Consider the following 12,003-nt stretch of genomic DNA (forward strand, 5'->3'; position numbering starts at 1 on the left):
TTAACATTTGTCCTCTGCTGTCTAACAAAAACGCAACGGCGGAAAACTTCTAAGCGCAGAGGGTGTGGAGGAGGGCAATCTGAGCTTATGTATATCCTCCATGGTGGTTTCTCAATGCATACTCCCTCCTAAGGTTATTATCGCTGGCAGTGAGCTGCCAATTACTGTTTTTGTGGATAGTGGTTCTGCCACAAATCTCATTGAGGGGTTTGCGCTCACTTCTGGTTTTAAGATCGAAAAACTGCCTCATCCTATCCGTCTGGTCACCATCAATGCTGCTCCTCTCTCACAGGGGGAGATTACTGAGTTTGTGGCTTAGGTGAAACTCCACATTGGGGTTCTACATTTCGAGCAGGTTACATGTAAGGTACTCAAGAATCTTCCTGCACAGGTGGTTTTGGGTTTTCCATGGTTGTCTATGCACAACCCGGTTATTGACTGGAAAACTCAGGACATAATTCAGTGGAGCGAGTTCTGCCAGGAGAATTGCCTGGCCACATGTGTGTCTGCTGTGACTTCAAGCGTTCCGGAGTCACTTCTGGATTTTGTGGATGTGTTCTCTGAGAAGGGTTGTTCAGAGTTGCCACCACATCGCCCCTATGACTGTACTATCAGGTTTAAACCAGGGGCCAAATTGCCTAAAGCGTTAAAGGATTACATTGCTTAAAGTTTGAGCAAAGGGCACATCAGGCTTTCATCCTCGCCTGTGGCAGCAGGGTTCTTCTTCGTTAAGAAGAAAGATGGCGGACTACGCCCGTGTCTGGATTTCAGGGAGTTGAACCAGATTACGGTTCGTGATCCATACCCTATACCATTGATACCGGATTTGTTCAATCAGGTGGCAGGTGCTAAATGGTTTACCAAGCTTGACCTCAGGGGGGCGTACAACCTCATAAGAGTCCGTCAAGGTGATAAGTGGAAGACGGCTTTTAATACCCCTGAGGGTCATTTTGAAAATTTGGTGATGCCATTTGGGTTGACTAACGCACCTGCAGTGTTCCAACATTTCATTAATGATGTGTTCTCGCATGTTTTGGGGAAATTCGTTATCGTGTACCTAGATGACATTCTCATATATTCTTGCGACCGTGATACTCATTTAGATCATGTCAGGCAGGTATTATAGCTTCTCAGAGAGAATAAGCTGTATGCAAAACTTGAGAAATGTGTATTTTCTGTTCAAGAGTTGCCTTTCTTGGGTTATATTGTGTCTACTTCTGATTTTAAAATGGATGCCGCTAAGGTGCAAGCGGTGCTGCATTGGGAACGTCCTGATAACCTGAAAGCACTTCAGCGGTTCCTTGGGTTTTCTAACTACTATAGGAAGTTTATCAAAGACTTTTCCATCATTGCTAAACCGCTAACTGACATGACTAAAAAGGGTACCAATTTCTCCGTTTGGCCTGAGGCTGCTGTGCGCGCATTTGAATTTCTTAAGAACAGTTTTGTTTCAGCCCCCATTCTTGTGCAGCCAGACGTATCAAAACCTTTTGTTGTGGAAGTCGATGCGTCTGAGGTTGGTGTGGGGGCGGTACTATCATAAGGCTCATCTTTGAGTGATTTGCGTCCATGCGCCTATTTTTCCAAGAAACTGTCGCCCGCTGAATGTAACTACGATATCGGCAACAGGGAGTTGTTGGCAATCAAGTTGGCCTTTGAGGAATGGCGACACTTTTTGGAGGGGTCGGTTCATCAAGTTACTGTTATTACCGACCATAAGAATTTGCTTTATTTGGAGTTTGCCAAGCGTCTGTCTCCCAGGCAGGCTCGCTGGGCATTGTTTTTCACGCTGTTCAACTTTGTTGTCACTTACAGACCGGGGTCTAAAATCACTAAGGCGGATGCTCTGTCCAGGTGTTTTCCGGGGGGAGAACCTCGGGAGGATCCTGTACCCATCCTCCAAAAGGGTGTTGTGGTTTCGGCTTTCACTACCGAGGTTGAGGCTGAGATTGCTGAGGCTCAGGAGGAGGTACCATCTGAGCTTCCCATCAACAAATCTTTTGTACCGCTTCATCTCCGCTAAATGGTTTTGGTGGAGCATCATGATGCTGTCCTGGCTGGCCACCCAGGGGTTAGAGGTACCTTGGAGTTGGTGTCACGTCGGTTTTGGTGGCCCAAGATCCGACAGGACGTGGTCTCATATGTGTCAGCTTGCACCACGTGCGCTAGGGCTAAGACACCCCGCTCCCGTGCTATTGGCACACTACTTCCTCTTGAGGTACCTAGTAAGCCATGGACGAAAATCTCCATGGATTTCATCACTGATTTGCCCTCCTCAGCTGGGAACACGGTCATCTTGGTGATTGTTGATCGGTTTTCAAAAATGTCGCACTTTGTGTCTTTGCCTTCGTTGCCTAACGCTAAGACTCTGGCTCAGGTATTTGTGCAGGAGGTGGTCAGACTTCATGGGGTTCCGTCAGACATCGTGTCTGATAGGGGTACTCAGTTTGTGGCAAAATTTTGGAAAGCATTTTGCTCACGGCTGGGGATCAAGTTGTCTCATTCTTCTGCGTTTCATCCTCAGTCAAATGGTCAGACCGAGCGTATGAACCAAAATTTGGAACAGTACTTACGCTCCTTTGTCTCTGATAACCAGGAGGAGTGGTCGACGTTCCTTCCTTTGGCTGAGTTTGCCATCAATAATCACCGCCAGGAGTCGTCTGGGGAGTCTCCGTTTTTTTGTGTTTATGGGCTACATCCTCAATTTTGTACTTTGAGTCAGAGGGGCTCTTCCGGCGTTCCGGAGGAAGACCAGTTAGGAGCACAATTGTCATCAGTCTGGAGGAGAGTTAAACAGCGCCTGTTGAGTGTGGGTGCTAGGTACAAACGTGTGGCTGACAGTAGGCGTGTGCCAGGTCCGGACCTGAGTGTGGATGACTGGGTGTGGTTATCCACAAAAAACATAAGACTCAAGATACCATCCCTTAAATTGGGTCCAAGGTTTATTGGTCCATTTAGGGTCGCTGCCGTCATTAACCCTGTAGCGTACCGATTGGAGCTTCCTACGGTGTATAAGATACACAACGTGTTCCACAGATCATTGCTAAAAAAGACGGTGGGTCTTGTGGATGCGATACCAATGCCTTCTCCAGTCTTGGTGGATGGTAATTTGGAATTTGAAGTCTCCAAGGTGGTTGACTCTCGTGTAGTGCGTCGCACTTTACAGTACTTGGTACACTGGTGTGGTTATGGGCCTGAGGAGAGGTCCTGGGTACCAGCCTCGGACGTTCATGCGGATCGGCTGGTCAGTATGTTTCACCGCCGCCATCCGGACAAGCCGGGTCCTATAAGTCGTGAGGGCCCTGGGGTCCCTCGTAGAACGCGGGTAATGTCATGTCGACGCTGTTCATACTAGGGCGTTCGACAGACAGCGGTAATTCTGCTTTTGTCCACTATGCGCTCAGTGGCGTCGGCTAGATTTTGTCTAGCTGGTCCGGGGTTAATTTAGCTGGTGCTCGGATTGGAAGCCAAGCCCGCTGCCTTTAAATAGTTCTTCTGAACATTGGGCGTCGCCGATTATAGCTTCTGTCTAGTGCTTGGTTATCTCAGTCTGGAGTGGTGAGCTAGGAGTTGGAGTATCGTATCTGGTGGTGTATTTCCCTTTGTCTTATTTACTCCTTCCTATATTTGTATTTGTTTTGCCCTGTGCATTTATAGTGTACTAGATTGTGGCCCGATTCTAATGCATCGGGTATTCTAGAATATGCATGTCCCCGTAGTATATGGACAATGATGATTCCAGAATTCGCGGCAGACTGTGCCCGTCGCTGATTGGTCAAGGCAACCTTTTTGACATCATCGTCGCCATGGCAACCATTATGACATCTACGTTGATACTGTGCCCGTCGCTGATTGGTCGAGGCGAATTCGCAGCAGACTGTGCCCGTCGCTGATTGGTCGAGGCAACCTTTATAACATCATCGTCGCCATGCTGTGCCCGTCGCTGACCAATCAGAGACGCGGGATTTCCAGGACAGACAGACAGAAAAACCCTTAGACAATTATATATATAGATTCCTGAGTGACTGCGGCTTGGTTCATATTTTCAGTTATCCTTGTCTGTGGCAACTGTGGGTATTGGTGTATGATCTCTTCACTGGGTGGTGGGTGATGGTTTCAGCTTAGGGTTGAAACAGGAGATAGGGTGAGGGTGGAGGCCTAGACATGCACACCATCAGTGTAAACTCTAGGAGAGGGTCAGTCAGGATTTCCCTAGTCTGAGGGAAATTGCAGGGGCCCGGGTTATTAGCTCTTGCCCACCTAGGCTTCCCGTGACATTGTGTTCTTATGCTGATTGGTTGAAGTATAACTTCTATGATTATGAAAAGTGATACACAATAAACGGCGGCGGCCAAAGATCTGCTTGATCCTCCCAAACAGAGACACATGTCTCCGTCTGGTCATTTTCAGTTGCCGGCAACGCCGTGTGGATCAATTTGAAAATCACTGTGTCAACCGTGAAGGATCACTTCAGATCCTCCCTCAACAGCCTGGCACCCGAACGTGGGGCCCCAAAGAGGAACACTTCTGCCCCCCGGAGAACAACAAGACTCTCCGATCGGACACAGGCACTGGAAAATTGGGACTGATCATCCCCCACAACAACCACGGTAAGTTGGCAGTTATACTGTTCAGACTGACCATTTGGTGTGGTTTTCCAGTGTTTGTTGCTGCAAAGAGGATCTGAGGTTTGTCCCGATGGTGGGGTGATTCTTGGGTGGAATCATATAGAGGTGTAGTTCCTTTGGGGGCCCAGTGCTCGAACCATACTTCATAAGGGACGGACACCCCGGATTGACCAGTGATGTAATTCTCTTTATAGTCAAAATATCCTGAAATCCTGATCACTGTTAGAATCAGGCGTGGTGAGGTGATCGAAGATGGGTAGGATGTGTAACTCAGGAATATATAGATATACAGGTCCTTCTCAAAAAATTAGCATATAGTGTTAAATGTCATTATTTACCATAATGTAATGATTACAATTAAACTTTCATATATTATAGATTCGTTATCCACCAACTGAAATTTGTCAGGTCTTTTATTGTTTTAATACTGATGATTTTGGCATACAACTCCTGATAACCCAAAAAACCTGTCTCAATAAATTAGCATATCAAGAAAAGGTTCTCTAAATGACCTATTACCCTAATCTTCTGAATCAACTAATTAACTCTAAACACATGCAAAAGATACCTGAGGCTTTTAAAAACTCCCTGCCTGGTTCATTACTCAAAACCCCCATCATGGGTAAGACTAGCGACCTGACAGATGTCAAGAAGGCCATCATTGACACCCTCAAGCAAGAGGGTAAGACCCAGAAAGAAATTTCTCAACAAATAGGCTGTTCCCAGAGTGCTGTATCAAGGCACCTCAATGGTAAGTCTGTTGGAAGGAAACAATGTGGCAGAAAACGCTGTACAACGAGAAGAGGTGACCGGACCCTGAGGAAGCAGTGGACTGAGTCTGGTGTGGAAACATCCAGAGCCACCGTGCACAGGCATGTGCAGGAAATGGGCTACAGGTGCCGCATTCCCCAGGTAAAGCCACTTTTGAACCATAAACAGCGGCAGAAGCGCCTGACCTGGGCTACAGAGAAGCAGCACTGGACTGTTGCTAAGTGGTCCCAAGTACTTTTTTCTGATGAAAGCAAATTTTGCATGTCATTCGGAAATCAAGGTGCCAGAGTCTGGAGGAAGACTGGGGAGAAGGAAATGCCAAAATGCCTGAAGTCCAGTGTCAAGTACCCACAGTCAGTGATGGTGTGGGGTGCCATGTCAGCTGCTGGTGTTGGTCCACTGTGTTTCATCAAGGGCAGGGTCAATGCAGCTAGCTATCAGGAGATTTTGGAGCACTTCATGCTTCCATCGGCTGAAATGCTTTATGGAGATGAAGATTTCATTTTTCAGCACGACCTGGCACCTGCTCACAGTGCCAAAACCACTGGTAAATGGTTTACTGACCATGGTAATACTGTGCTCAATTGGCCTGCCAACTCTCCTGACCTGAACCCCATAGAGAATCTGTGGGATATTGTGAAGAGAAAGTTGAGAGACGCAAGACCCAACACTCTGGATGAGCTTAAGGCCGCTATTGAAGCATCCTGGGCCTCCATAACATCTCAGCAGTGTCACAGGCTGATTGCCTCCATGCCACGCCGCATTGAAGCAGTGATTTCTGCCAAAGGATTCCCGACCAAGTATTGAGTGCATAACTGAACATTATTATTTGATGGTTTTTTTGTTTGGTATTAAAAAACACTTTTATTTGATTGGTCGGGTGAAATATGCTAATTTATTGAGACAGGTTTTTTGGGTTATCAGGAGTTGTATGCCAAAATCATCAGTATTAAAACAATAAAAGACCTGACAAATTTCAGTTGGTGGATAATGAATCTATAATATATGAAAGTTTAATTGTAATCATTACATTATGGTAAATAATGACATTTAACACTATATGCTAATTTTTTGAGAAGGACCTGTATGTGTCCGGAGGGTTCCTCTGAGACACCCTTCTCCTTTCACTGAGTACCGCGTTTTTTGGGTTGTCCCAGTGGGGGACAGGTAGACCTGGTGGAGCAGACTTTGGAGACTTATAACAAACCCCTATCAGTAATTTATTATTTTTTCCCCCTACCCTTAGCTCCACCCACAGGGACTCTACATTTTCATTAGATTCACATAGATTCATTTTGATCACCTGTTATTGCATTTTATTGCAATGTTGTGGCGACCAAAAAAAGTAATTCTGGCTCTTTGATTTTTTTTTTTTTTTTCATTACGCTGTTTGCCCATTAACTCTGCAATGCCAGATATGTGTTTTTTGTTTTTTTTTTAAATATTTTTAAAAACTTTTTTTTTTTTTTTTTTTACTCGCTTCAGTAGTCTCCATAGGAAGCTGCAATCATCCAATCGCTTGTGCAACACAGAGCAGGGCTTCAGCCCTCAGTAGCAGAAATGCTCACTTGCTATTTAGTGCTGACCACTGGGCGGCCCTCATAGCGATTTGGCAATGACAACCACAGGGGTCTCCTGCAGATCCCGGGCTGTCATGCCAGCCCATTGGTGACCCGCGGTTATGTGACACAGGCGCCGATGGGCAGGATTAGTGATGTGCATCCAGAGTGTGCATGTTAAATACCGCTGTTAGAGTTTGACAGCGGCATTTAATATGTTAACAGCCGCGGGTGGATCACGATTCCACCCGCGTCTGTTAGGAGCACATGACAACTGATCAGATCAGCTGTCACGTGCTGGAAAAGGTGTGGGCTCATTTCTGGGGCCCGCACCAAGCAGGGGGAGGCATCCGATGTCGGATATATCCATCATTGGATGTTAAGGATTCACATCCATGGCATTCTACCTTTACTGCACTCATTCAATTAAAATTGTTTATTTTACAAATGAAAGCTATCTAATAACTGCTCATAGTAGGTCATTCCATAGGTATCACCTGCTGAATGTGAATCCATTAGCAGTATGCAGGTTGTAATTTACTGCAGATTCTATTTTGTCCTTGAACATCAGACAAACAGCAGATGTTTGCAGATGAGTGTTCTCTTTTACCTGTTGCTCTTCTTTGATTCTAATAGAGGTATTTATTGGATTATTGTAATCTAAAACAAAAAGTCTAATATAAACAGAAAACTCCTTCAAGGCCATTAACATGTTTAACATAAACCTAATTTCCTTTGAGGAAGTCGTGTTTTAAACAGTCTCTGCCCTATTTTCAGAAACTATTCCCTAGATCAGAATGGGGCATTTCCTGCCATTCTTTCAACTATATATTTCTGTGTGAACTGACAGTAGATAGTATAGTCCTTTCTGATTCTTAGGATGGAGTGGTGGTTCATCTGTGCAGTGCACATCGTTCTTCTCTCAGCTTGCTCCTCTGTCCCACAATGCCAGCACTACTTGAGTCGTAAGTTAAGCTCATTATGTTGTAATTGTCTATGTTGATATTTTTTAATAATGATATCACGAGTAACATTACAACTACAGAATTTGGTGCATCATTGTATGTAAATGTGTGTGTAGATTATAAAGTGATATACATATACTGATTATCTGGATACTAAAAGTGCAGCTGTTTGGCGCAGTGCAAACTGTTATTCTACCCCTGATACCTATACAAGTATACAGCCCTATGAAGGAAGTTTAAAACTAGAGTCATGAGGATACAAAATCTAAGCAAGACAGCAAACTGTTTTTTTTTCTTTTTTTCCTATCCACAGGTCGTAAAGAGGGTGTATTTCATTATGACCGCCACATGAGGTACCAGCTAAATTATCATAATGCTCAAGTGGCTTGTATCCAGGATTTTGGAGGCAAAATAGCAACAAGAGACCAACTCGAAAAAGCTTTGAAATCAGGGCTTGAAGAATGTCGAGCAGGCTGGATATCATCTGCGGAGGTGGCTTACCCTCGTATAAACAACCACTGGAACTGTGGAGAAAATAAAACAGGAATTATATCCTATGGGTTTCGACAGAATCTCCACGAAAAGTGGGATGTGTTTTGCTACAAAGAAGATGATGATTGCTCACCGTATGATAGAGCTTTTTTTAAGGTCTCATGGGACACAACAGAACCTTCTTCAAAAAATGTGTCTCCTACACCAAACCCTTTTACACAGAAATTCAGTTTAATATCAGATCCTTCACCAACATCTTCCACATTGCTGTTAACTAATGCAGTACCTAAAAGAGAAGACATAGAAACTAGCCTCCCAATAGAAGGGAAGCCATCAAATGCCAGAAAAATAAATGACTCTGATGGTCAAGAAGATAACAGTTTTCTGAGACACTTTCCACTAGGGAATTTTTCTGAACATAATAAATCATTTAAAATACAAGTAATGTCTTATATTACAGTCATAGAACCAAATACCACTTCAGAAGCACACAAAAATGGTACAAATGGTATAGGCAGGACAATATCATTGGTATCTAATTTACCCAAAAACACATATGTACCAGAATCAGTGCATAGCAAACTGACAAATCCTTACTTGCCTACAAGTGACAATAGATCCCATGTTGACAGCACTGCAAATTCATTTATACCTAGGTTAGATTATGTGGAAAACAGCATTTTACACGAGACTGGGTCAAACATGAACTCTTATGAAATGAAGGTTAGAAAAGAAAAGTTTGATATTTTACCTTTGAGCCCAATAGCTACAAGAACAGCAAATCCTGTGTTTTATGAAAGGACAGTTCAGTCAAAAAGTACCTTTATTACCAGGGAACCTATAATCACAAATGCACACTTATCCATAACTTCAATACCAGAAAATGATACTTATTTTCCTGATCGGAATCAAACTAAAACTGATATGCATAGAACAGACTTTTTTGCAAATTCTCAACATGAAGGTACAACACAGGGGAATCAATTTCATATCCATAGTTCACAAAGTCATTCTGGGACCATGCAAACTATGGTTGGCAATACACTAAGCCAAGAAAAGGAGAATCCCGTAACTTCAACTCCATTCACTTTGTTGTTCCTACTAATGCCTCCAAGCGATTTCTCCTTTGGTGAACTTGTCAAAGACGTTCAGACCTCATCTAATGGTCAAAAAGCGGAAAATGAAGTTACTGTACACCGTATCTCAAAGAACTCATCTGGCCTCACTGATCAATATAAGCCAACAAAGAATCCAACAAATGTGCTGCACTTGGCAACAGATCAAATAACCAGCCAGCAAAGGAGATTGCTTGACGTATATCCTACATCATCTTCACATTTACGCTACCTAGAAAAAGAAGTTCAGGCATTTGTAGATAATAATGTTCTCAGTGAAGCAACACCAACATCTAATCTGGAAAATGGCACCAACATCGATGGAAAAAGAGACAATGAGAGAGTAACTGTTGGGAACCAAAAAGCTTTCAATGATATATTAACATTGAAGGAACCAAGCACATCACCTGCATCACCAACAGCTAAAATGTCTACTGAAGAAGAGATAATAAAATATTCAACGAACATTGCCTCAACCTCATCTTCATTCTTTACTCCATATGATCATATGAAAGTGACTGCTAGTCCAACATCTCACACTGATGTAACAACTCTAAGCCTTGGTGAGTATTACTACTTACTGACATACCTTGTCTGTGAACCAAAGTTCTAAAGAGGTACATGCTGTGTCTCTTTGGGTAGTTGATGCTTGTGCTACGCTTTTAATAGGCTGCCCAGTGCAAGGGCTTGTTCACACACCAGGTTTTTTTTTATACAAGTGCTATTCTTTAATTTTGAGAATAGATTGAGGAATCATATTCACTGTGCTTTTTCAAATGTCCTTATTTATGGGAAGCTTCAGAATTTTTTTTTTTCAGATTCAATAATTTTGTTTCGTTATGTCCTTAATTGTGTTTTCCTCATGTGAAATAATTAATTGCATACATTTAAAGATGCTTGCAATAAAACACAATCGCACTCACACACGTCCTCTGAATAAATAGTAGTGGGAAATTTCTTTAATTGCAGCCCACTTGGGATCATTTCTTTGTCACGGTAAGCCTATAATGTGGCCATATCCCACCATATGCAGGTTTCCACTGACAACAACATTTACGGTGTGGTCAGTTTGGCAGTAAGTAGGCATGTTAATTCATTGGTACTGTCATAAATATCAAAGACCTGTGTCTTCTTCTTGTGTTTCAGACAGTTTAAATATATTCTGTAGTAATAAATTCTATTAACTATGTATTTTCTCTAAAAGCATCAGAATTTTGGAAATAACATCATGGTTAGAAAAATGTATATCAAAACCCATGTGCAAGGTTGATACAGACATACCAAGTCCATAAAACAGAGAAAGCAGCTCACTGAATATGCATTTTCCCAGGCAAAAATCACACTTCTGTGTAGAACTCCAATGTGAATTTCAAAATTAAATCCTTAGTCCAGCCAAGAGAGTAAAGCAATACAATCTTTTTTTATTTTTCAATAGTGATAAAACATATTCCAGCAGAAAGACATAGTAAAAACAGGCACAAATACCTACATGTTTTGAGCAGTTTTCTTGCTCTTGATTATGGTATAAAATGTGCACCTTTATAACAAACAAATATATACCCACACATTAATATTGCAAATGCCACCTACAGGAGTGTGGGCTATAGAAAAAAGCTGTAACTAAATGAACCTAACTATTTGGAAACTAACTCCTTAAAGGGACTCTGTCACCTGAATTTGGAGGGAACAATTTTCAGCCATAGAGGCGGGGTTTTCGGGTGTTTGATTCACCCTTTCCTTACCCTCTGGCTGCATGCTGGCTGCAATATTGGATTGAAGTTCATTCTCTGTCCTCCGTAGTACATGCCTGCACAAGCCAATCTTGCCTTACGCAGGCGTGTACTATGGAGGACAGAGAATGAACTTCAATCCAATATTGCAGCCAGCATGCAGCCAGCGGGTAAGGAAAGGGTGAATCAACCACCCGAAAACCCCGCCTCTATGGCTGAAAATTGTTCCCTCCAAATTCAGGTGACAAAGTCCCTTTAAGGAAGTATCCCATGCTTAAATTAAATTGATAGCCAAGAAAGAATGCTCACAAAGACCATCGCTTGTTAATTTTCACATACATTATGTTCGGTAGAATGAAACATATCTGTACATAAATTGATACATTGAGGAGTTTTAGTGTGTAAATTAAATCTCCAAATGGCTTCCCTTGTGTTAGTGTAGCCTTTCACACAGACTGCACAAAAAACTGGTGGATGATTGAGGGGTATGTAACCAGACCGGTCCATCAGCTGCCTCCAAATGAAAATTGCTGCACTTGGGAAAACTGTTTTTCAGAATAGGAGTGCTGTACTGCAGGTGAGGAAAACGTGTAATACTCATATATACAGTTGAAGCTAGAGGTTTATATATAATATAGAAAAAGACACATATGCAATGTTTTTCTCAATATCTGACATAAAATCAGAATAAACCTTTCCCATTTTAGGTCAATTAGGATTACCATAATTATTAATATTTACCA

At 42.7% G+C, this 12,003-nt stretch overlaps 1 protein-coding gene across 1 annotated transcript in view; it reads left to right on the top strand.

Annotated features, from left to right (window-relative positions):
- The first annotated feature begins 7,837 nt into the window (after nucleotides 1-7,837).
- LOC143782323 (uncharacterized) overlaps nucleotides 7,838-12,003 on the top strand; it is a 62,034-nt gene continuing 57,868 nt past the window's right edge. Inside the window, exons 1-2 of the mRNA XM_077269678.1 lie at nucleotides 7,838-7,923; nucleotides 8,237-10,093. Coding sequence (XP_077125793.1) covers nucleotides 7,839-7,923; nucleotides 8,237-10,093 — 1,942 coding nt within the window. The 5' untranslated portion in view covers nucleotide 7,838. The remainder of the gene's footprint in view (nucleotides 7,924-8,236; nucleotides 10,094-12,003) is intronic.

Source organism: Ranitomeya variabilis, chromosome 6, assembly GCF_051348905.1.
Source record: "Ranitomeya variabilis isolate aRanVar5 chromosome 6, aRanVar5.hap1, whole genome shotgun sequence".
NCBI lineage: Eukaryota > Metazoa > Chordata > Amphibia > Anura > Dendrobatidae > Ranitomeya > Ranitomeya variabilis.